This window comes from Schistocerca serialis, chromosome 4, assembly GCF_023864345.2.
Source record: "Schistocerca serialis cubense isolate TAMUIC-IGC-003099 chromosome 4, iqSchSeri2.2, whole genome shotgun sequence".
Lineage (NCBI taxonomy): Eukaryota > Metazoa > Arthropoda > Insecta > Orthoptera > Acrididae > Schistocerca > Schistocerca serialis.
In genome coordinates this window covers 70,037,816-70,065,687 of record NC_064641.1, presented here as the reverse complement: position 1 = coordinate 70,065,687, position 27,872 = coordinate 70,037,816, and the positions used below count along the sequence as shown (strand labels likewise).

The window sequence follows — 27,872 nt, the reverse complement described above, 5'->3', positions numbered from 1 at the left end:
CAACGTACAACGACAATGTATCGAACATGTTGTGATTTTGGCAATAAAGTGGTTGTATTATACCGATTTTCTCAGTTGTGTGTGTTACTACGAAACCAACTGTCTATATGCATTTGTAAGAGCCCTAATATCTCTTACCTTGTCTTCATGATAATTAACCTAAACGTATGTTGCAGGCAATAGAGCTGATCTGCAGTCAACTGAAAATGACTGTTCTCTAAATTTTCCCATAGTATTTCACAAAAAGAACATCGTCTTCCCTCCAGGGATTCCCATTTGAGTTCATGAAGCATTTCCGTAACACTTGCATATTGATCGAACCTACCAGCAACAAATCTAGCAGGACATCTCTGAAATACAGGAGACAGACAAAAAATTCAGTACAACTATTCACTGACACAAAATTACAACCTATGAGATAGGAATGTATTTTAAAAGGCATGCATTATTTTGCCAAGGTTGAACAGCAATGTTTAAATTACGAGATTTATCATAGACAATGTCCTGCTCGCCTTATAGGTTTGTATGTAATGGACTATTCCAATAAGTACTAAGTAATATTTCCAAAGCAAGGTATAACATATATTTTTCTTTCTATTTTTCTCCCATCCCCCTATGGACTACATTAACTTTCAGAATGTCGAAGTTTTTAATTTGCCTTAAATACTCATTCCCATGTACTGGGGAAACTGAAGGTTTAATTTCAATTGATGAATAAAAAGCTTACTTTTTATCTTAATTTCTTGAATTATATGAACAATTTTTCTCAAATGGTTTCAGTTTGTTGTATAAAAGGAAGATGATCTTGTAGGTATATATATATTAAGTAAAAGGTTAAGGGTCCTCAATATGTTCCTTGGACACCCCTAAACTTAAAAAGTTCCTATCCCTTATCAATAATTCACAATTCTGTGGTGCACTATTTTTCATGTGCCCTTGCCTACAGTTCTGGATAATACTTGCAATGCAGATGGACAGTTTCAAAATTTATGTGCTATATGCTCAATCCGTTTAAATTTTCATCTACTTCTGTGAAATATGTAATAAATACATACACTTTCGGTCACTAGTTACATTTTTCATTAAAATACATAATTCCATAGATATTTAGTTTGTAAATTAGCAAGGCACGAGATTACAGAAGATTCATATGACTTTGCTGTTCATATCTTTTGATGTGATGATCTTGTTGAAATAACCAGAGAGATGCTTTAGAAGCCGGTAGTATAACTAAATGGTTGTGACTTTTACAGTAAATGTAATTGTAGTGGAGAGTTGTGTGGCAATTTCTTGCATTCAGATGCTTCAGAGTAGCCATTAATTTGGGAGCAAATACTGCAAAGATTGGATCAAGACTGTAGCACTAGCTGATGTAACTTGCGGGGCTGTCAATTGCGAGCTAAAGACACTTTTAATAGTACTGATGCAGAAGTATACAAGAGTCCAAGTCATAAATTTTAGTAGCATTTACAAAATGACAGGAACAGAATCTTGCGAGTTATCGCAAATAAGTTACAGGCATACGCACATTATATCTATAAAGGAAGGTGTATGTTACACACACAGAGATGTACAATCTGTTGGAAGAATATTACTTTGTTTGTGCATGCTCTGAATAAGCATCATCTCTTGTTAGTGGGTCTCAAATGATTTGTGACAATGTGAATTGCCATTGGTTTGTATTAGCTTCCCTAACAAAACCATTTTTTTTGTTTACAGCGTACAGGACTGTTAAGTATGTTGGATGTTGAATGCTCTATTCGTGGTACGGTAGAATCTTACATTGCAAAAGTAAAGGTGCAGCACAAACAGAATCCACGACTGTTTGAACCAAAACCGATGGAGCTGAGGAATTTCGGAATACAGCATTTTGCTGGTCGTGTTGTGTATGACGCTTCAGACTTCTTAGGTACTGACCAAATTTGTATAAACTTTTATTTACCATAACAAACATTACTATAAATTTGGCATATTATTATCCTCACTAACGCAATTTTATGATCTATTATACAGATACAAATAAAGATGTAGTACCAGATGATTTGGTTGCTGTTTTCCACAAACATAGTTGCAACTTTGGGTTTGCTACACATCTCTTCGGGAGCGAATTAAAGGCATTATATTCTATTGAGACAGTCCCTCGAGGTGTCAGCTTCAGGATATCTCCCACATCTCACACAGATTTGTGAGTAATGTAAAAATTTCAATTTTTTACTTAATTTATTTAACTGATTTAACCTACATAACACAAAATCCATTGGTTAGCTTCCTCTCTAAGGAATGTTATAGCATATGAATTCAAAAAAATATTTGAAATACAATTCATTCAGGCCAGAACATCACACGATTCTGCATATAGTATGTTAAGTTGGCATTGTACTTTGTAGATTAGATTTAGATTAGATTTACTTTCATTCCAATTTATCTAGAGTGAGGAGGTCCTCCAGGATGTAGAACATGTCAGAAAACAACAGTACATGACAAATATTTACAACTAAAACAAATAAGCTAATGTACCATTTCACAGGTCCCAAGTGGAATGATCGTCATTTTTTAATGAACACCATATGAAAGAGTCATTTTACAAATACTAATGCACTGAATTTAAAATAAAAAAGTTTTTTTATTTATTTATAATGTAATAAACGTGTAATACAACTACTATAATACTTATTTACAATGAACACATTACTGCACTAAACTGGTGCAGAAGTTATATTGCACTTAAATATATACACAAATCAGTTGGTTTTACTGAGAAATTCATCAACGGAGTAGAAGGAGTTGGCCACCAATAAATCCTTTAGGCTTCTGTTAAACTGAATTTCATTGGTTGTTAAGCTTTTGATGGCTGCTGGCAAGTTATTGAAAATGTGTGTTCCTGAATAATGCACACCTTTCTGTACAAGACTAAGTGACTTCAAATCCTTGTGAGGATTATTCTTATTTCTAGTATTGATTCCATGAATTGAGCTGTTGGTTTGAAAAAGTGATATATTTTTAATGACAAATTACATTAAGGAATAAATATATTGGGAAGCAGTAGTTAGTATCCCTAGTTCCCTAAACAGGCTTCTGCAGGATGTTCTTGAGTTCACACCACATATAACTCTTACTGCACGTTTTTGTGCCCGGAAAACTTTAGCTTGGCTTGATGAATTACCCCGAAATATAATCCCATATGGCATTATGGAATGAAAGTAAGCATAGTATGCCAGCTTTTTCATTTTTATATCCCCTATGTCTGACACAATTCGCATTGCTAATAGAGATTTGTTAAGCCACTTCAGTTCTGTGGTGTGCTCCTCCCAGTTGAATTTATCATCAAGCTGTAATCCCAAGAATTTAACACTGTCCACTTCTTCTATCTGCTTGTCATTGTATGTTTGGCATATACTCATGAGACACCCCTAACAAGTTCTGAACTGCATGTAGTGTGTTTTTTCAAAGTTTTGTGACAAAGAATTGGCCAGGAACCAGTGATTAATGTCCACAAATACTTTATTAGTTGATCTTTCTAAGACTACAATTGATTTGCTATTTATTGCAATGTTTGTATCATTGGCAAACAAAACGAACTTGGCAGCTGGTAATGTTACTGATGAAAGGTCATTGATATACACAAGGAAAAGTAAGGGCCCCAAAATGGAACCTTGTGGGACCCCACATGCAATTAGTTCACAGTTGGCTGATGCCTGATGGCTTGATACATGTCTCTTTCCTAATAACACCCTTTGTTTCCTGGCAGAGATATAAGATTTGAACCATTTTGCAGCATTTCCTGTTACACTATAATATTCTAATTTATTTAAAAGGATATTGTGATTTACACAGTCAAATGCCTTTGAAAGATCACAAAATATACCAGTTGCCTGCAATTTTTTGTCTAATATCAACAGCAAACAGTGGTCTTAATATGTCATACTACAAGGAATTTGCAGACCAACTCAAGACTCTGTTAGTATAAATTAAATATTAAGGAAAAGTATGTCACAATTCCAACAGTGTACTTGAGCTACATCAAGTAAATGGAAGCGTTTATAAACTCTGAGTGTTGCAATCATCAGTTATTTACAGTACAATTTGTAACTAATTTCTGAAATAAATCAACTATCCTGCCCCACTACTAAAACTTTTGAAAAATGAGAACCAAGCACATATTAAATAGGAAATAGGAGACACTATCTTAAGGTGTATAATTAAGGAAAGAGGGGAATGTTGCACAACAATGCCAAAGAAGTTTTGTCACAAAATATTTATTTTATTTTTAATTTTTTTCTCCCGAAATTTGGCTACCATCTTCTAGATTAAATCTTTGATTAACAGAATTCTTACATCTGTACATGTGCTATTAAGCCTTTAACTACTTGTGACATATACATTAATGATGATTCTGTGTGTGACCTATGTCAGTGATGTATATGCACATCGTGAGATGTCCACAGCAAAACTATGAATGTAGGATATATTTGTTTTAATGGTTTCTTGTTATTACTCGCAAAATTGGAGAGAAGTGGAATTTCATTCCACATTACACCAATGACATGGAACCAACTGGCAAAACAGACCACCAAACCAATTACCAATTCAGTAAAACATGAACTGGATTACAGCAAATATATAGGAACAATGGAGAAGTGTGGCAGGGTGTGTGCAAAAATCATGAAATATTTTATTACATTTTTTTCCCTATACTACATGTGTGTGCCAAAATTCACATTCTATTTATGAAGTACAAACAGGCGAAAATGTGTCAATGGTAGAACTCCACTGGAACTCTGTGAAATTATAAAGAGGAACCATGTTATCATGTTAGAAAAGGAAAGATCGAAATTACTTTGAGAAAGGCGCTATCTGAATACTGCCAAATCATTTAAAAACTGTAATGAGATGTTTCACTTACAGCAGGAAAAATAAGAGAGAAGAAATATGCTTCCATTGAAAACAATGTCATGTTCAATATCAGATGACTACTTGGCATGGCAAGCAAGATGGAGAGACTGACAGTTGCGACCAGTGCAATAAGATAGCATTCTGATCAGTAGAGGTCCTAAGGTGTGCCGCAATGAAGAACAAAACTACATTTTATGTTACAAATTACCTAAAACAAATTGTGTGTAAATAAAGGAACATTATACAGTAGAGTGTTACCTAATGGGACAGTGCAGCTGTTAAGAAACACCTCACATTTGGTAGGATGGAGTTGTTCTGTCTGGCCGTCCTGATTTGGGTTTTCCTAGATCACTAAGGCAAACACCAGGATGGTTTCTCAATTAGGGCCGCAGCCACCTACCACCTGCCCTATCTTCATACACTGCCTCTCCTATCCTCACAGAGAACTGGTCCTATACTGTCAAAAGTAATGAGGTAACTTGAACAGAATGGCTTCCTCAATGTCAACCAGCATGGATTCCGAAAACATCGATCATGTGAAACCCAACTTGCACTTTTCTCATATGACATACTGAAAGCTTTGGAACAAGGCAATCACGTAGCTGCAGTATTCCTTGATTTCCGGAAAGCATTTGATTCAGTACCATATCTACACTTATTGTCAAAAGTTTGATCATATGGGGTATCAAGCGAAATTTGTGACCAGATTGAGGACTTTTTGGTAGGGAGGATGCAGTATGTTATCTTGGATAGAGAGTCATCATCAGATGTAGAAATAACTTCGGGTGTACTCCTGGAAAGTGTGTTGGGGCCCTTGCTGTTCATGTTGTATTTTAATGATTTAATGACCTCATAGACAATATTAATATACAATCAGACTTTTTTCAGATGATGCATTTATCTGTAATGAAATACTATCTGAAAGAAGCTGCATAAAGATTCAGTCAGATCTTGATTAGATTTCAAAGTGGTCCCAGGATTGGCAACTTGCTTTAAAGATTCAAAAATGTTAAATTGTGTACTTCACAAAATGAAAAAATGTAGTGACGTATGACTATAATATCAATGATTCACAATTTGAATTGACTAACTCATACAAATACCTGGGTGTAACACTCTGTAGAGATATGAAATGGAATGATCACATAGGTTCAGTTACAGATGAAGCAGGTGGTAGACTTCGGTTCATTGGAATGACACCGGAAAAGTGTATTCAGTCTACAAAGGAGATTGCTTACAAATCATTTGTGCAACCCATCTTATGATATTGCTTAAATGTGTGACAGCACGAATGGTCACAAGTTTGTTTAATCTGTGGGAGAGTGTCTCAGATACTGAAGGAACTGAACTGGAGGACTCTGAAGATGGACATAAACTATTCCAACAAAGTCTATTAACAGAGTTTCAAGAGCCAGCTTTAAATGGTGACTCTAGGAATATACTACAGTCACTGTGTGTTGCTCACAAAAGGATTGTGAGAGTAAGATTAGAATAATTAGTGCACACTCAGAGGTATTCAGACAATCATTCTTCCCACATTCCATATGTGACTGGAACAGGAAGAAACTGGTACAATGGAATGTACCCTCTGCCAGTACCTCAGAGTGGTTTGAAGAGTGTAGATGTAGATATTCATAAACCTCATAAAGCATGTTAAGTATGCTGTGTGTTGTGTATTTGACCTATTGATTTGCATTGTGTTACACTGACAAATCCTGTATAATTATGAGATGATCCTTGGATGAATAAAGATAAACAAATAAATAAATGTGATGCACATGTGGCAGCTTTCAGCTGAGTGCACTGTTTCTTTGATTTCTGCAATTGAAACGTTAAACCTCTTCCAGGATGAGATTTTCACTCTGCAGTGGAGAGTGCGCTGATGTGAAACTTCCTGGCAGATTAAAACTGTGTGCCGGACCGAGACTCGAACTCAAGACCTTTGCCTTTCGCTGGCAAGTGCTCTTGCCCGTGACTCGAACTCGGGACCTTTCCCTTTCGCGGGCAAGTGCTCTTGCCTGCGAAAGGCAAAGGTCCCGAGTTCGAGTCTCGGTCCGGCACACAGTTTTAATCTGCCAAGTTTTGTTAAACCTCTTGTTCAAATTTCTTACTCTTGATGTTAATCTTATTACTCAGTTTCTGGTTTCCACTTATGTTTTTTGAATAATTAACCCATGTGGTTTGTACAACTGTCTTCTGAACATAAGCGCCACAATAATGGCTTAACATTTTCGTCTACTTTTTTCACTTGCATAAAATGACCAAACTAGTAGTGGGGGTGAAAGGATAAGCAGTGAATTTAAGAGTAATCAGATGGAAGCATAATTTACACCAAAGTGGTTAACTGGAAAAAGGGATACAGGGGCTTTACATCAGGGGAGATATGGTGGAAAACTTTAGTCTCTCCAACATCGGTCTGTTGCCTGCCAAGGCCAGTAATTGAGAGTGTGAGCAGTCTCCCAGACCCACTGTAGCTACGACTCACTCAATATGATTGAGAGAACCTCACTAGTCTCCCAGAATGTACTGCACCATCAACACTGGTGCCACAGCACCAACACTGGCAGTACAGTATTTGGGCCTCGCTTTCCTGGCTATCCTTGGTGGAACAATCGAAAAGATTGAGGCGGTTACAATACCTAGCAATAACTATACATTATACAACCCTCCCCCTTCACAAAGGTCCACATGAGTGGTAATTTTGCTGTAATTGGGGGCTTATAACTAATGAAGCGAGGATTACAGAAAAAACAATAGTTTAATGGTGTTTCATTCACAATACGCAATTTACAATAACAATAGCAGTTCTATGACTGGCCTTCTTACGAGCGGTGGCTCATCAGAGGGTGAGCTGAGACTCATACAACCAGTATGAGCTTTGTATCTGGGGCATTACTACATTATCACCCTACAGGGATGGCTACAGTATGTTATAGTTCAAACTTTATGTGAGGCCGTTTTGTAAATGGAGAGCAGTGTAATCTCCGCCCATTGTTGCTTTCATTTCCAGTGATTGTCCTCAATAGCTAAATGGTTACCATATTTACTCGAATCTAAGCCGCACCTGAAAAATGAGACTCAAAATCAAGGAATAAAAATATTTCCGAATCTAAGCCGCACCAGAAATTTGAGACTCGAAAAGTTTTAGGCCGCACCTCCAAATCGAAACTAAGTTGGTTCATTGTAACATGAGACACAACTGGGGTCGAATGGATGAAGATACAGCTACAGTAGTTTGGTGCGAGTTGTAGGCTTAACAGTTAAGCTTTACCAAGTAGCCATTGTTACGTGTCAGGCTCTCCATCCGTATTTATACGGGTACCCTTCCTTTTTCACGTGCTTCATCTGGTTTGAATCAATTGCTTGTTTTGCTTTGATCTGATAAGTGCCGTTATCTTTGTTCTTTTACAACACTCTAAGCTGAAAACGCATTATTGTACTGTGTCATGCATTGTTTGTTGCATTCTGATAATGATTGTTTACGACCTGTCATCGCTCGTGGCACGGCTTGCTTTTGTGCACGCTCCACGGCTTACAATAAAAAAAAAAGAGAGGAATTGTCTCGTAAGCGAAACAATGGCAAGAGACTGTGATTTGTTATTACTTACACTGCAGCTTTCTTTGATAATGATCAACAAGAACCAAATAAAAGACTGCGTGTGATAGAAGATGTTCTGAACGAGAGTTTAGCGAAAATTTTTCTCCGTTTGAAAATCTTTGCAGACGCCTCTTTAGTACATTACATTTTGCACAGAAATTAGATTCATCTTAGATTTAAAAATCTAGTCAGTTGCTGTGCTTCATTTCTGACTGCATCACTATTCAACATAAGAATAATATGGATATAAACATGACATGATATGTATATTCTTCTGTATTTGCTGTTGTCTCACTCTAGTTTCGTAGTTTATTAGGCAGACAGGATTTAAATGAGATAGCAGCAGACACGAAAGAATACATGGCATAATGTTTACATTCTTCACCTTTTCTTTTAATTTATTTACTGACACAGAGGTTTTGGCGCCAGTATTTATCTTTGTGCCTGCAAAGCATACCTGTGTAGCGCTACATACATTTGATGGCAAAAGTTAGTTGTAGCAGCACCTACCAACATTTTTCCGAACTTCCACTTACTTTGCACTCGATTCTAAGCCGCAGGTGGTTTTTTGGATTACAATAATCAGAAAAAAGTGTGGCTTAGATTCGAGTAAATACAGTATTGTACCATGTCTTCAGTCAGAGTAAGAGGTACTCTGTTGAATAACATATTGTAATCAACTTTCTCACAACAGAGGGCATAAAACCATCCAAAATTTTGAAATGACTTGGAGCACAGTTCAGGGACAACACCCTGAGAAAGACTCAAGTGTATGCAAGGCACAACAGTTTTTATGAGGACAAGAAACAGCTGAGAATGCAGCTCACCAACGTAGCCCGAGGACCAGCATTACTACATCTACAGCTACATGTACATGTACATCTACAGACAACCATGCCTCCATCCTTGCTACCCTCCCTGTTTACCTTTCCCTGTTGCTTCATAACCTGGGTTGTGAGTAACTGAATCCACTTTCCCTTCTTCCCTTTTTTCCCCTCTCTCCTCCCTGATGAAGGAACAAAGTTCCGAAAGCTAGGAATGTAAATTTTCAGTTCTGTTTTATGTGTATCTATCGGCTGTACTGAGCTGAGGTAAGTACTGGCCAGCCCCTCTATCTCTTTGTTAGTATTTGTTTCACATCTTATATGAGATTTTCCATTAATCATCTACAGACATACATATATACATACGTATTTTCTTTGCAAGCCCCATCTACTGTACATCTGACATACGTGCTCCACAAGCCCCCATATGGTGTATGGCAGAGGATACTCTGCAACACTGCTAGGCATTTCCTTTCCTGTTCCACTTGAAAATAGAGTGAGGGAAAAAGAATGTCTGTATATCTCCATACGAATCCTAATTCCTTGTATCTAATCTCTGTGGTTGTTACACGAAATGTATATTTGTGGCAGCAGAATAATTTCCCAGTTAACTTCAAATGCCAGTTCTCTACATTTTCTGAGTAGTGCTCCTTGAAAAGAATGTTGCCTTCCATCTAGGGATTCCCTTTTGAGGCATTTCCATAATACTTGCATTTTACTCTGTAATACTTGAGCATTGAGGAGTATATTTGCATTGTTAATCAGCTTAGTGAAGACAATCGCCAAATAACCATTGTTGAAATTGCTACTGAGATTGGCATACGTTACAGAAGTATTCAGCTGATCACTAATGACAGCCCTAGATTTCAGAAAGAGTCAACAAGTTGGGTGCCCCATCTCTTCTCACCATAAAGAACAAATTTCATCATAGTGAGGTGTGCAGATGGCTACTGATGTGTTTCCAAACTGAATGAAGAACAACATTTTTGCTTCAGACTGTGACCTGTAATAAAACGTGGGTGCACCATTACATGCCAGAAATGAAAAAAAAAAAAAAAAAAAAAAAAAAAAAAAAAAAGGCAGCACAGAATGGCACAATAAGGACAAATTTGCACCCCAAAGCCAAGAACCGGCTGTCTGCAAGGAAGTTTCTTGCAACAGTCTTGTTTAATTTTAAAGGCGTTATTCTCAATGATTTTCTCCATGAACATCATACCGTGAACCCTGCATACTACTGCCAACTTTTGGACCACATAAAAATGTGCATATTGTCCAAAAAAGTGCACAATTTGAATTCGAGATGTGATCATGCTTCAAGAGAATGCTTGACCCCACACACCTGCCAGAACACAAAAGAAAAAAAAAATCAGGGATTGTTCTGGACCACACTATCATCCTTCTAAAGTCCACACTCATTGCCCTGTGATTTTCATTTGTTTGGACCACTAAAGGAATCAGTCAGAGAACACAGATTTTATGACAATGACACTGTCCGAGTTTTCATAAGCAACTGGCTGCTTTCACAGGCACATTCATATTATGAAAATGGGATAAACAAACTGCCTATCTGCTGGGAAAAATGTTTTTCCCTTTCAGAAGACTGTATAGAAAAATAAGTTCATGTGTATGAATTTAATATTAAATAAACTTACGAAAAAGCTCCGGTTTTTTATTTCACTTGCCCTTGTATTTAGTTCATCATAATGTGACATATCATCACCTACATAGCTACATATTCCCAGGGCCTTATTAGGTTTTAAATTAATTACTTCAAACTAGACTAAGAAAATAAGGGGCACCAGACTGATATCTTATCTTTTACATATCCAGGAATACATTGCATTTAGCAAAATGATCAGTCTTATCTTTATGACTTAGCTTATAAAAATGGGGAGAGGTTTCGTACTATGCGTATCATTAGACCCATAATATCCTCCTCTACTTGAAAGAATAAATCATGACACAAAATAAGAAATACAAGGAAATGACTTTCAGCAACAAGGCATTGTGGAAAATCACACTGGATTCAGAAATAAGTCTTCAGCTAGGCCAGCGTAAATGTAAATATGAAACTAGTAGAATATTCCTATGTGTCTGTATATAAGCATTGCATCCATTCAACATTCCAAAACATAAATTCCTTAACAGAGATAAACTTAATAGTTAATAAAGTCCCAAAATAAAGTATTCAATAAAAATATATCTTTCAAATGCAAGAAGTAACAGATGTGGTATAAATTGATATGTGGTGCCAAATTTTATGCTCTAATACACTCGTACAACATATATAAGCACTTTGCACATATGTAAGCTAAATCAATATTACATTAATTATACACTGTTATACACCAGTGTCTGTCAGTTGTTGGTGGGCTAGAATTTCCTTCAATATTGGTATCAGTCAAGGCAGCAGCACGAGATGGGGTATGTTTCATTCTATAACAACCTTTTGTATGCATATAATATCCAAAAATTCCTATGATTAATAAAATTGCAATTGTAAATGAGATATATTGATCTCAGTATTTTATTGTGATAATGCAACTTTGCGGTAAAGATAAATGCCGTTTCCAGGGAATTTCTCTTTCTTTTATACAATAATATTTCCCAAGAAGTAATTAATTATTTGAGGCTACTGAGAACTGCAGGGGCCCAAAGCACAGACACAAAGTTTTGAGAAAAATAGATGTTTCTGAAAATCATGTTTTTTTCACCAAATCTCAAAATCCTACATTTCCTATGAAAAAATAAAGTACTCATCTTTAGTTATGAACTATTAATTAATATTTAGTATTATAATTATTATTAATGTTAATCCAGAAACTCTCCATATATACACAAGCAATATAGCGCCTTTTGACAGTTGTAATGTTTGTAATTAATGTGAAACTAGAATTAGAACATAAAGAACAAATACTAAATGCCCCCCCCCCCCCTCCAACACACACACACACAATTATGACCTATTCCAACATTTCATGGTCCTCATTACCAGCATTTTCAAAAAATGGTTCAAATGGCTCTGAGCACTATGGGACTTAACATCTGAGGTCATCTGTCCCCTAGAACATAGAACTACTTAAACCACCTAACCGAAGGACATCACACACATCCATGAGAAGGCAGGATTCGAAACTGCGACCATATCAGTCGCGGGGTTCCGGACTGAAGCGCCTAGAACTGCTCAGCCACTGCGGCCAGCCCAGAATTTTCACCACATTCTGTGGTTTGCAGGTCAGATAAAACTGCTGATGTACTTCTGATTACAAAGTACTACTACTATGTACATGATGTAGAGAGTAATTTATGTTGCCAACCCTAAGTAACAACTGAGCAGTGCAGAGCAACAAAATTATGGTTGGTTGGTATGCCGGAATGAAGGGACAAGATGAATATCTGAGAAATTGATGAAACAGCTTTTCATGAATGTTCATATACAGGGTGTTCGTTAAAACTGAAGACATTGAAATAACTCAAAAACTAAAAATTGGATCAAAAAAGTTATAATTCCAACATATTCGTGTCAGAGGTGACATCCAACAGTTGTTGTTGTTGTGGACTTCAGTCCTGAAACTGGTTTGATGCAGCTCTACATGCTAATATATCCTGTGCAAGCTCCTTCATCTCCCAGTACCTACTGCAACCTACATCCTTCTGAATCTGCTTAGTGTATTCATCTCTTGGTCTCCCTCTACGATTTTTACAATCCAATGCTAAATTTGTGATCCCTTGATGCCTCAGGACATGTCCTACCAACCGATCCCTTCTTCTAGTCAAGTTGTTCCACAAATTCCTCTTCTCCCCAATTCTGTTCAACACCTACTCATTAGTTACGTGATCTACCCATCTAATCTTCAGCATTCTTCTGTAGCACCACATTTCTAAAGCTTCTATTCTCTTCTTGTCTAAACTATTTATCGTCCATGTTTCACTCCCATACACGCCTACACTCCACACAAATACTTTCAGTAACAACTTCCTGACACTTAAATCTATACTTGATATTAACAAATTTCTCTTCTTCAGAAACGCTTTCCTTACCATTGCCAGTCAACATTTTATATCCTCTCTACTTCGACCATCATCAGTTATTTTGCTCCCCAAATAGCAAAACTCATTTACTACATTGTCTCATTTCCTAATCTAATTCCCTCATCATCACCCTACTTAATTTGACTACATTCCGTTGCCCTCATTTTGCTTTTGCTGATGTTCATCTTATATCCTCCTTTCAAGACACTGTCCACTCCATTCAGCTGCTCTTCCAAGTCCTTTGCTGTCTTTGACAGAATTACAATGTCATCGGCGAACCTCAAAGTTTTTATTTCTTCTCCATGGATTTTAATACCTACTCCGAATTTTTCTTTTGTTTCCTTTACTGCTTGCTCAATAAACAGATTGAATAACATCGGGGAGAGGCTACAACCCTGTTTCACTCCCTTCCCAACCGCTGCTTCCCTTTCATGCCCCTCGACTCTTATAACTGCCATCTGGTTTCTGTACAAATTGTAAATAGCCTTTCGCTCCCTGTATTTTGCCCCTGCCACCTTTAGAATTTGAAAGAGAGTATTCCAGTCAACATTGTCAAAAGCTTTCTCTAAGTCTACAAATGCTAGAAACGTAGGTTTGCCTTTCCTTAATAAGTCGTAAGGTCAGTATTGCCTCACGTATTCCAACATTTCTACGGAATCTAAACTGATCTTCCCCGAGGTCTGCTTCTACCAGTTTTTCCATTTGTCTGTAAATAATTCATGTTAGTATTTTGCAGCTGTGACTTATTAAACTGATAGTTCGGTAATTTTCACATCTGTCAACACCTGCTTTCTTTGGGATTGGAATTATTATATTTTTCTTGAAGTCTGAGGGTATTTCGCCTGTCTCATACATCTTGCTCACCAGATGGTAGAGTTTCGTCAGGACTGGCTCTCCCAAGGCCGTCAGTAGTTCCATTGGAATGTTGTCTACTCCCGGGGCCTTGTTTCGACTCAGGTCTTTCAGTACTCTGTCAAACTCTTCACGCAGTATCGTATCTCCCATTTCATCTTCATCTACATGCTCTTCCATTTCCATAATATTGTCCTCAAGTACATCGCCCTTGTATAGACCCTATATATACTCTTTCCACCTTTCTGCTTTCCCCTCTTTGCTTAGAACTGGGTTTCCGTCAACGCTCTTGATATTCATGCAAGTGTCTCTCTTTCCTCCAAAGGTCTCTTTAATTTTCCTGTAGGCAGTATTTATCTTACCCCTAGTGAGATAAGCCTCCACATCCTTACATTTGTCCTCTAACCATCCCTGCTTAGCCATTTTGCACTGCCTGTCGATCTCATTTTTGAGATGTTTGTATTCCTTTTTGCCTGCTTCATTTACTGCATTTTTATATTTTCTCCTTTCATCAATTAAATTCAATATTTCTTCTGTTACCCAAGGATTTCTACTAGCCCTTGTCTTTTTACCTACTTGATCCTCTGCTGCCTTCACTACTTCATCCCTCAGAGCTACCCATTCTTCTTCTACTGTATTTCTTTCCTCCGTTCCTGTCAATTGTTCCCTTATGCTCTCCCTGAAACTCTGTACAACTTCTGGTTTAGTCAGTTTATCCAGGTCCCATCTCCTTAAATTCCCACCTTTTTGCAATTTCGTCAGTTTTAATCTGCAGTTCATAACCAATAGATTGTGGTCAGAGTCCACATCTGCCCCTGGAAATGTCCTACAATTTAAAACCTGGTTCCTAAATCTCTGTCTTACCATTATATAATCTATCTGATACCTTTTAGTATCTCCAGGATTCTTCCATGTATACAACCTTCTTTTATGATTCTTGAACCGAGTGTTAGCTGTGATTAAGTTATGCTCTGTGCAAAATTCTTCCTCTTTCATTTCTTAGCCCCAATCCATATTCACCTACTATGTTTCCTTCTCTCCCTTTTCCTACTGTCGAATTCCAGTCACCCATGACAATTAAATTTTCGTCTCCCTTCACTACCTGAATAATTTCTTTTATCTCATCATACATTTCTTCAATTTCTTCATCATCTGCAGAGCTAGTTGGCATATAAACTTGTACTACTGTAGTAGGCATGGGCTTCGTGTCTGTCTCAGCCACTATAATACGTTCACTATGCTGTTTGTAGTAGCTTACCCGCACTCCTATTTTTTTTATTCATTATTAAACCTACTCCTCCATTACCCCTATTTGATTTTGTATTTATAACCCCGTATTCACCTGACCAGAAGTCTTGTTCCTCCTGCCACCGAACTTCACCAATTCCCACTATATCTAACTTTAACCTATCCATTTCCCTTTTTAAATTTTCTAACCCACCTGCCGGATTAAGGGATCTGACATTCCACGCTCCGATCCGAAGAATGCCAGTTTTCTTTCTCCTGATAATGACGTCCTCCTGAGTAGTCCCCGCCCGGAGATCCGAATGGGGGACTATTTTACCTCCGGAATATTTTACCCAAGAGGACGCCATCATCATTTAACCATACAGTAAAGCTGCATGCCCTCGGGAAAAATTACGGCTGTAGTTTCCCCTTGCTTTCAGCAGTTCGCAGTACCACAACAGCAAGGCCGTTTTGTTTAATGTTACAAGGCCAGATCAGTCAATCATCCAGACTGTTGCCCCTGCAACTACTGAAAAGGCTGCTGCCCCTCTTCAGGTACCACACGTTTGTCTGGCCTCTCAACAGATACCCCTCCGTTGTGGTTGCACCTACGGTACGGCTATCTGTATTGTTGAGGCACGCAAGCCTCCCCACCAACGGTAAGTTCCATGGTTCATGGGGGGGGCGGGGGGGGGCATCCAACAGTACAACACTAAATCTGCCACCCCACCCAGTGCATGAGTAGTGGGGGCCAACTTTGAAATATTCATGGGAACCCCCATTTTTTAGTGCAGATTTCGATTCTACAGCAAAATCTGTCTGACGCATTTTCCTCATTTCGCCACAAACAGTGCTATGATCAGAGGAATGGAAATGGGTACATGCTACATGATATCCCGTGAATACCCAATGGCATGTGGGACCCTACCTCCATGCTGCAAGAGTGGGACTGGCCAATATTTCATAAATTCTGATTGGAAACCCCATTCGCAGTGTTGTATTCCTCCGACATATTGAACAGGGGATTACTCGACATGCCACCATGGCTGTGTAGTGAACTAAGACATACTGTAACATGCAGTACACTGTGGATGTCAGATATCGTGCAGACATAGAACAGATAGCGGCTCTAAATATTACAAAACTTGCACAGTGTTTATTGCCTGCATACCTACGTATCGTTTGGAGAACAGATGTGCAAGTGGACAATAAATGTTGCTGCCACAGAAGAAAAAAATTGTAATGATACCGTTTTACAGAGAATGTAGGAGAAATGTGAGGCTGCTGTTGACTTGTATGCCAAGCATTTTCCAGAGAAAGCTCGCTCTCATTCATTCTTTTACAAGGTCCGCAGCTCATGGTCTAGTGGCTAGCATTGCTACCTCTGGATCACGGGGTCCCGGGTTCAATTCCCAACCGGGTTGGGGATTTTCTCTGCCCAGGGACTGGGTGTCTGTGATGTATTCATCATTTCATCATCATCATCTTCACCATGATGGCCACATAGTTGAGCGCGCCACAAACCAATCATCATCATCATCATTCTTTTACAAGGTTGTGAAAGCCTTTATGTCTGATGGCAGTGTACAGATGGGCAAAAGGAAACAAAGCAAACATGCTACAGGAGAAGCTAATGAAATAGGTATGGTAGCAGTAGTGCACCACAACCCGTCGATAAGCACCCAGCAATTATACCGCAATTCCAGTATGTCCACCGGTAGCATTGTCATAAGTATCACCCATACCGTGTGTCACTGCATCAAGAACTTCATGGCGCCAATTTCCACACCATGTGTGGGTGGCGGGAGCCCACTTTGAAATCTTCAATGGTAATCCCCATTGATGATCAGCTGAATACTACTGTAACTTATGCCAATCTCAGTAGCAATTTCAACAATGGTTATTTGGCGATTGTCTTCACTAAGCTGATTAACAATGCAAATATACTCCTCAATGCTCAAGTATTACGGAGTAAAATGCAAGTATTATGGAAATGCCTCAAAATGGAATCCCTAGACGGAAGGCAACATTCTTTTCAAGGAACCCTACCCAGAAAATGTAGAGAACCGGCATTTGGAGTTGACTGGAGAATTATTCTGCTGCCACCAATATACATTTTGTGTAACAACCACAGAGATAAGATACAAGGAATTAGGATTCGTATGGAGAGAGATATACAGACATTCTTTTTCCCTCACTCTATTTTCAAGTGGAACAGGAAAGGAAATGCCTAGCAGTGGTGCAGAGTACCCTCTGCCATACACCGTATGGGGGCTTGTAGAGCATGTATGTCAGATTACAATTCTAGTGTACTATGAATGGGCACATCAACAAACTCAGATGACCTCCATGTTCTTTGCTGAGGTACTATTTTCCCTTCAGCCTACATTCACAAACTGTGGTAGTGTTAACCGGTATAACATGCATTACTAGAGTGTACACAATCCCCCCTGGTTACGCCAAGTTGACCATAACGTCTTTGGCCGTTAATGTATGGTGTGACATCATGTTGACTGGACACACACTTCTGGAAAAGGAACTACCGGTACTACTGCAGGACATTGCGTGGACGTTTGACGTTACGTGGACCTTCTACAATGTATGCGGTTTCAGCATGACAGTTTGTGATGAAGCAAGCTGGAATATTTTTACTTCCCCTCTTGGTTTGCCATCTGCCTCCTTAAAATTCATTTTTTCAATTTTAACTAATTACCATTAGCATACTTGAATATAATCTGCATTTTCATAAAAGAAAAAGGCTGGCCCTTGTCCTAAAGAATATAACAGCAGATCTGATTTAGTGCTTAGTTTTAGGTATGTAATTGATTTTCTAATCGAGTTTGACTATCCTTATTTGCTATCTTTCATTATAGGGTAAAATCATTGATTGTTTTGTAACTTAAATTATATTGTTGACTTATAAACAAATATAAATTCCATAATAATTGTAAACATTTGGAAGACAAAATGCTAGTATTCTTAAAGTATCTATTTGGCTATAGTCCGAAGCATGTTAGCAAAACCAGCCCTTAATTAATTCCAAAGTAATTAACAGTTTTGTCATAAGTATTGTTTGCATAACGATATTTGTTAATCTCATGATTTAAACAAGTAATGCGGCCTAACTCTTGTAGTAGAAGAAACTGTAAAAGGAATGAATTTTTCGATGTATTCATTTAATTTAATGACAAAAAAGTTTTAGTTGTAATTTCTGTAAATTTAACTTCGAACAATGTGTAGTTTCAGCACTTATTATTGTAATGATATATAAGAGCCTGTTTTTTGGTCACGAGACAGTCAGTCCATGGCCGAGTTTCAGATGAGGAACCTGTGACGATTAGAATGACAACAATGCATCAACTTAACAGTGAAATAAGTGTTACACCAATAGGCCATTTGTTAAAAAAATGACAGTGACTGTTCAACAGTGAACTATTGTAGCAGTATGTGGATGTTCACCTGCAGACTATTAATGAGACTTATGGAAAGTATAAACAATAGTACGCTGGCCACATATTAAATGTGTGTATGGGAATTGTGAAAAGTGAAAGTAAACATCTGTGACACACAACGGTGCACCTGTCGGCTACGTTATTTACCGTAGTCAGTTTCCAAAGGACAAACCCCATTTTTCAGCCGACCAGGAAGTACCAAAAGGCACTGAAGACGTGGTTGACCACATCAGAAACACCTGTGCTGACATTCCTGCATATACACTTCTGTCCTGTGTATGGTCATTTGAAAAGCTGATTACACAATGTATAGAAGTTGGTGGTGCTACGTTTGAACACTTACCCTAATTGGAAAAGTAGAGTATTGATTGCCTCAAGCCATGGCCACAATGGTGCATCAAGTAGTCCCCTGTTTGGTATGTTGGAGGAATACAATGTTGTGAACGGGGTTTCCAATTAGAAGATATGAAATACTGGCCTGCCCTACCCTTGCAGCATGGAGGTGGGGGTCCCATGTGCCGCTGGATTATGATTGCGTATGCATTTCTATTCCTCTGATTACAGTGCCATCTCCGTGAAACAAAGAAAATGCTACAGACAAAACACATATAGATTTTGCTGTAGAATTGTAATCTGCAGTAAAGAACAGGGGTTCCCATTGAAGATTTCACAGTGGTCCTCCGCCACCTACGCCATGGGGTGGTGTGGGGGGTCGAGTGTGATATCCACGGATGTCCCCCTCTGAGGCAAACAAATTGGAATTATAACTTTTTTTGATCCAGTGTATAATTTTTGAGATATTTCAGTGTCTTCAGTTAAAATGAACCCTCTGTATACAATGTGGGATTACAAATAGAGATAAAACTGGTTCACCCTAAGATTAACAGGCATCAGGAGCAGACACACATGCTAAAATCTCTAAATGATTGATAGTCTGCTTTAGACCATTATGTTGTTGGTGCCTCATTTCATCATTAGTAGAATTAGGCAGTTCTAGCAACAGCTTACAATGATCTAAACTGAACATTAAATGATGAGAGACACCAAGAATCATTGCAGAGTACTAATCAAACGGCGTCCCAAGTGGGCAGAGTACTTGAAGCTGGAGTGTCAACAGAAACAGTCTTTAGTTGTCTTAATTCTAAGCATAAAACAGTCCCTTAATACAAGCTGAAGTTAATCACTATCAAGTGATCGATCCCAATGCTTAATTGCCTATGGTAATATGTCAAAAAGCCAATTACTGGCATATTAACATATGAGACAACCTACAGCTGTATACCTTCAGTGCCAGAAAATATGAATTGAAATTCTTCAAATAATAAGAAGAAATGATCAGAATCTTAATATGGTCAGTTTATTAAAAGATTTGTATTAACAGTTTCATAACTATGAGGCCATCAGTTCAGTTCTTTAGATACTAGCTACTCTGGTAATTTTCTGCACCATCGCAATTATGTGACCATGAAAGAAGAATAATAATGTTGCTAAGTCGCTTCAAGAAAGTTAAAATGACAGATGGAAAATGTGGAAGTGTTGATGACTGCTAATGGTGGTAGAACAGTGGGATGATGGGAAAAGTGAACTGGGACAAGCCACAATAGTGCAACAGTGACACACGACGCTTGCAATCATCAGAGTGGACATTTTCAGTCAGAAAGTTTGTGCAAGATCACAGCATACATACAACAAACATTAAACAACTCAATGAGATACAGCCATTGCATATTACCAGTTTTCTACTATCTGATGCAACTGCTTTCTGCCCTTAGTGGAAACCACGGGAATATCCTGTAGATCAAATATTAATAGTTGTAGATAAATGTTAATGGTTATTATTGGATGGATGGAAATATAGGGTTATTACAAATGATTGAAGCGATTTCACAGCTCTACAATAACTTTATTATTTGAGATATTTTCACAATGCTTTGCACACACATACAAAAACTCAAAAAGTTTTTTTAGGCATTCACAAATGTTCGATATGTGCCCCTTTCGTGATTCGGCAGACATCAAGCCGATAATCAAGTTCCTCCCACACTCGGCGCAGCATGTCCCCATCAATGAGTTCGAAAGCATCGTTGATGCGAGCTCGCAGTTCTGGCACGTTTCTTGGTAGAGGAGGTTTAAACACTGAATCTTTCACATAACCCCACAGAAAGAAATCGCATGGGGTTAAGTCGGGAGAGCGTGGAGGCCATGACATGAATTGCTGATCATGATCTCCACCATGACCGATCCATCGGTTTTCCAATCTCCTGTTTAAGAAATGCCGAACATCATGATGGAGGTGCGGTGGAGCACCATCCTGTTGAAAGATGAAGTCGGCGCTGTCGGTCTCCAGTTGTGGCATGAGCCAATTTTCCAGCATGTCTAGATACACGTGTCCTGTAACGTTTTTTTCGCAGAAGAAAAAGGGGCCGTAAACTTTAAACCGTGAGATTGCACAAAACACGTTAACTTTTGGTGAATTGCGAATTTGCTGCATGAATGCGTGAGGATTCTCTACCGCCCAGATTCGCACATTGTGTCTGTTCACTTCACCATTAAGAAAAAATGTTGCTTCATCACTGAAAACAAGTTTCGCACTGAACACATCCTCTTCCATGAGCTGTTGCAACCGCGCCGAAAATTCAAAGCGTTTGACTTTGTCATCGGGTGTCAGGGCTTGTAGCAATTGTAAACGGTAAGGCTTCTGCTTTAGCCTTTTCCGTAAGATTTTCCAAACCGTCGGTTGTGGTACGTTTAGCTCCCTGCTTGCTTTATTCGTCGACTTCCGCGGGCTACGCGTGAAACTTGCCCGCACGTGTTCAACCGTTTCTTCGCTCACAGCAGGCCGACCCGTTGATTTCCCCTTACAGAGGCATCCAGAAGCTTTAAACTGCGCATACCATCGCCGAATGGAGTTAGCAGTTGGTGGATCTTTGTTGAACTTCGTCCTGAAGTGTCGTTGCACTGTTATGACTGACTGATGTGAGTGTATTTCAAGCACGACATACGCTTTCTCAGCTCCTGTCGCCATTTTGTCTCACTGCGCTCTCGAGCGCTCTGGCGGCAGAAACCTGAAGTGCGGCTTCAGCCGAACAAAACTTTATGAGTTTTTCTACATATCTGTAGTGTGTCGTGACCATATGTCAATGAATGGAGCTACAGTGAATTTATGAAATCGCTTCAATCATTTGTAATAGCCCTGTACTATATGAAAGTGGTTCAACTAGCCCAATTGTAGGTCTGATATTAACATATAAATCAGATGTGATCAACAAAATATAAATATTAACACTATAGGTTTTGATTTCAGTGTAAACATATTTTTAAAGGTGAATGGATATACTGTAAAAGGAATACTGCCAGGATTTGGGATGTATCCAATGCATATTTGAAATCACGATGGATTAGGCAAAATAATCTTGCTGGCTACTCGCGCTACTTTCCTTTTGTTGTCAATGCGAGATTGCACTGCAGTGGAAAGGGATTATCTGGTTATAATGGATAATGATGAGTCAAGGTTCAACTCCAAGGAGTACCTGGATCTAGATCATCTTATTATACCTGTAGGGAGTTGATATTATACTGAAATCCCATGCAAACCTATGTACTCCCTCAGAGGAAGTGGAAAGCAGTGGATACATTAAAACTACAGAATTACACAAGACTTCAACTCAGTAGTTAGAAATCTCAAGACCACAAAAAGTGGCTGTATTATTATCATCCTTGGTAGATTATTTCTGTTGACAGATCACAACCCAAACGTTTTTTTACAAGTAAAAGGAATGTTTAGTCTGATTGGCCCTCATTTCTCAGGACTGCCACTATGCAAGTGTTATACGGCTTCACATCCTTCCGCCAGCATATTGTGACAAGTCATTGTTTCCACAAAGCTGTACGGGCCAAAGAAACTGGTACACCTGCCTAATATCGTGTGGGGCCCTGGCAAGCATGCAGAAGTGCTGCAACATCATGTGTCATAGACTCGACTAATGTCTGAAGTAGTGCTGGAGGGAATTTATACCACAAATCCTGCAGGGCTGTCCATAAATCCGTATGAGTATGAGGGGATGGAGATCACTTGTGAACTGCACGTTGCAAGGCATCCCAGGTATGCTCAATAAAGTTCATTTTTGGAGACTTTGGAGTTTGGTGGCCAGCAAAAGTGTTTAAACTCCGAAGAGTGTTCTGGAGCCATTCTGTAGCAATTCTGGATGTGTGGGGTGTTGCATTGTTCTGCTGGAATTGCCTAAGTTCATCGGAATGCACAATGGACATGAATGGATGCAGGTGATCAGAGAGGACGCTATGTATGTATTACCTGTCTGAGTTGTATCTAGACGTATCAGGGGACCCATATCACTCCAGCTGCACATGCCGCACACAATTACAATGCCTCCACCAGCTTGAACAGTCTCCTGCTGTCCATGGATTCATGAGCTTGTCTCCATACCTGTACTGTCCATCCACTTGATACAATTTGAAACAAGACACGTCCAACCAGGCAACATGTTTCTAGTCAACAACAGTTCAGTGTTGGTGTTCATGGTCCCGGGCAGGGTGTAAAGCTTTGTGTTGTTCAGTCATCAAGGGTACACAAGTGGGCCTTCTGCTCAGAAAGACCATATTGATGATGTTTCGTGGAATGATTCATACCCTGACACTTGTTGGTGGCGCAGCACTGAAATCTGCAGCACTTCTGGCACGTTGAACAATTCTCTTCAGTTATAGCGGATCCCGTTCTTGAAGAATCTTTTTCTGGCTGCAGCAATGTAGGAGATTTGATGTTTACTGGCTTCCTGATATTCACAGTACACTTGTGAAATGATCATACAGGAAAATCCCCACTTCATCACTACCTCGGAGAGGCTGTGTTTCATCGTTCGAACGACGACTATAACACCACTTCCAAACTCATTTAAATCTTGATAACGTGCCATTGTAGCAGCAGTAATTAATCTAACAACTGCGCCAAATACTTGTCATCTTATATAGGCTTTGCTGACTGCAGTGCCGTATTCTGCCTGTTTACGTATCTCTGTATTTGAATATGCATGCTTATACCAGTTTCTATGGTGCTTCAGTGTTTGTGCTGTTGAGTTCTATACTAATACACGTAATGAGGTGAGGAGCATTCATTATATCAACCATTATGTGGTAACAGTAACATTATTGAGCTCATCAATTAAAGGCATCAGACATAAAAGGAACATATTCATCAAACATGAAACATTAGAACACATTATAAACAAACAAACCATACTTATGGTACTTTACCACTGAGGAAGGCCAACAACCACATTTGTAACTTTTTACTGAATGCATTCAAAAATAAGGGCCAAAGAGAATAAATTGTGGATACAATCATTTAAGTAACATTGAAATGGTAGTAATTCTGCCAGCAGACAATAACTGTCTTAATTAAATTGATCTGACACCGGATAGCTGCTCACTCCTCAGAACAATGCTGATATGGAGGTTCCGATCATGGACTATACTGGCGCTTAACTGCATGCTGCCATCGGGAGTGAGACTTCGGGATGCACAGCTGGCTTTTACAGATATTGTGTACTGTGTTGACTGGTTTATGCACATTTCTGCAACATAGTCACAGCCAAGTTTCAGCTAGTTAAAGTGCAGCATGACTACTATGTCTGGCAGTTGTAATTGTGTATTGGTTGGTGATGTTAGTCTTTTATTTTATTATGGGGGCTTTCTCAAAAAGGAGTGAACTTTTTATAGTCTTTCCCATTTTTAGAGCTGGATTCCTAGTAGCACCTATTGCCCAGGCTTACAATATTGAATTCTCACATTATTTTCATTGTGAAACTTTCTGGCAGATTAAAACTGTGTGCCGGGCCAAGACTCGAACTCAGGACCTTTGCCTTTCGCGGGCAAGTGCTCTACCAACTGAGCTACCCGAGAACGACTCATGTCCCATCCTCACAGCTTTACTTCTGCCAGTACCTCGTCTCTTACCTTCCAAACTCTACAGAAGCTCTCCTGCGAACCTTGCAGAACTAGCACTCCTGAAAGAAAGGATATTGCGGAGACATGGCTTAGCCACAGCCTGGGGGATGTTTCCAGAATGAGATTTTCACTCTGCAGCAGAGTGTGCGCTGATATGAAACTACCTGGCAGATTAAAACTGTGTGCAGATTAAAATTGTGTTTAACTTGCCTGGCAACAGCAGCAGCATATCTTGATTGTACCTGTTTCCAGACAGTTCTCAAGTGCCAGGACAGCTGTTTTATCAGTACAGCTTCAACACCTGGGACCAACTTATCTAATTAAAATGGTAAATGCATTTTGCATCTGTATACCACCCCAAATGGAGTGCAGCCAATAAATTAATGCTCTTTCACATTATATGAGGACACAATGTAAGGAAGCATTATGTCCGATGCTGTGTGGCTCTGGTTCACATAATATGGCAGCATTTTGAGAATATACTTATGAACACACTCATCGCAGCCATTACCTTTTAGACAGACAGGGTATTTCGACACTTCTTGATATTTGATTACATGCAAACCGGCATGAAAAGAAATAATAAGAAGTTATCCCTTAATCTATTACGATGGCTCCAGGACTTCCAAATGCGGGGAAAAAAGAGGTGTTACAAAAGCTTTTCTGACTATTTCTGCTGTTATATCCACAGAGGAACCATAATTAAAACATGGAAAAAGTGATAAATAATTGACAAAACATATTATTTTGAACTGAAACTGGGAACAGTCCAACTATATCAAGGACAACCAAGTTAAAAGGTTTAGTGGTTTCTGGAAAGGTCTGAAGAGGAGGTTTTGGTTTTGCATATTGCCCTCTTTGTGCAGATGGCAAACAAGACCATACACAACTTTCAACATCGTGCTTATGAGGAGACCACAAGTACTGTAAGACTTTTTGTATATTGATTGGCTGCCTTACCACTGTGTCAAGCTTGTATACTATCATGTGACTGCTGCAGAATTCTTTCTTCAAGGGATTTCCGAATAACCAAGCGATTGCCTGGGATGTTTTACAATAAAGGTTCTATTAATGGCTAATTGGGAGATGCTGTGAATCATTTGTATTCTTTGTCCTCTTGCTATTCTTTTTCTAGTTCAGCAACCAGTACTTCAACAGCCTGTATACACCAAAATGTCTGTCTTGAGGAGTCAGCATTTTGCTGGAGCTTTCCTGGCTTGTGGCTTACTGAGTAGTTATAGTCACTTAAGGACCCACCTAATCGGTGTACTACTACGATCCTTGGAGCTTAATAACCACATGAAAGTAGCGTGATCAGTAATAATAGTAAGTTTTCTCCTGTATAAGTAACATTTGAAATAGTTTATGCATATTCTAGATCTAACAGCTACTACTCTGTTGTGCTGTAGTTCAGCTTGATTTAACTGCCTAGATGTGTACCCAATAGGACATTCAAATTCTCCATGAACTTGCATGAGGAGACACCAAAAATCAATGACATCACAGAAGAGTAAAAAATGATTTCTCAACATCAGGGTATGTCAAAATGAGTGACTGTATTAGAATTTCTCGTAATCTGAACACTGCTGTTTCACACTCAGGAGTCCAGCAAGTTGCTGAGGGGTACGATACTAGTGCTGTATTCTGATACAAAATGATGATGATAATTTGCCAAAAGAGAAAAGGACTGTTATTCTTTCATGTTACAAGGGGAAGGAAAGTCTTGTAATGCACTGGTTAACCATGGATTGGGTTGAACTCTATTGGCCATAATTATGAGGCCCAAATAATTAACTAGCAGTTCTGTAAATTTGCATTTCCCTGATCTCAAGCTGAGATTTGCATTTTTTTATGCATGGAAGTACAGTTCTTAAGTCATTCTGCATGCTCCTCTAGGGACTGGAAAACACAATTATGTCTAAATACACTATGCATTTGAAAGGTTTCAGACCCTTCTGCAACAAATCTGCAAACTTTTGGAATGTTGCAGGAACATTTTGTAATCTGAAAGGCATTCTAAGATACTCACAGTGCCCTGACAGTACTGCAAATGTAGTTTTCTGAGAAAACTTGCTGGGATGATGGGTATTTGGTGTTGTCTAGTGTTGTGAAATATTGGCAGGTGTCTAAATGGTCCAACATTTCGCCTATTCTTGGAAGGGATATGTATCTGGAGTGGTTACTTTGTTCAAAACTATCTTGCAGACACATATTCAATACGCTTTTTCTCCATATTGTGGCCATTTAGGGACAATGATGGTCGATGAAGCCCAAAGACTGCTTCTTGACAGTTGTTCTCTAATGCTATGTTTTAATAACAGGTTGCAAATGATATGGTATCCTTTATGGTTTTTGACCAATCAGCCTAGCGTCTTCAACAAAGCTTCAGTAGGAAAATCCTGCCCTTCTTCAAAAACTGTACTAAATTCTCAAGTACTGAATACAACAAATGTCTACTCTTCTCAGGCAGATGAATAAACTTCTCCTGTAACTTCTGTTTTAAGGAAGTTGTGACCCCTACATTATTTGTATAATTTGTTCCTTTTCATCCTAATTTCCTCCTATTACTTCTTTTACCCTGATCTTCCCACTGCCCAATTTCATTTACCGATAACTCTTGTATACATGCTAAAACTTTTCCCTTGAGTGTCATGGTATCTTTCCCACCGAATTTATCAATGCTGGTTTCTTCATTCAGTATGACGGGTTGACATACCCTTTTTTTCATGTGCACTTTCAACTCATTCCTGGGGACCTGGGCATTGGATCCATGAGAATAACTGAGCTCTTGGGGAATTCACATTTGACATTCACCGAGAGAATTATTCTCATTCTACTGCATATAGTTTCACAAAGGGTTGACTTAAGCATGGGAGTGCATCAGTCTTCTGAGAATGAGAATGGAAGAAAAGAGACTGTCCTGTTCTTCTTAGATGCCTGTACAGTACTGTTGCTGTTAAATAGAAATTCTTGGTCACCTATTCGGATATTACGTGACTGAAAGACAACTGCAACACAAGTGCACCACAGGAA

At 38.8% G+C, this 27,872-nt stretch overlaps 1 protein-coding gene across 1 annotated transcript in view; it reads left to right on the top strand.

Annotated features, from left to right (window-relative positions):
- LOC126474146 (myosin-I heavy chain) overlaps positions 1-27,872 on the top strand; it is a 180,300-nt gene that overhangs the window by 110,451 nt on the left and 41,977 nt on the right. Inside the window, exons 10-11 of the mRNA XM_050101600.1 lie at positions 1,720-1,909; positions 2,014-2,185. Of these exons, the coding sequence (XP_049957557.1) occupies positions 1,720-1,909; positions 2,014-2,185 (362 nt within the window). The remainder of the gene's footprint in view (positions 1-1,719; positions 1,910-2,013; positions 2,186-27,872) is intronic.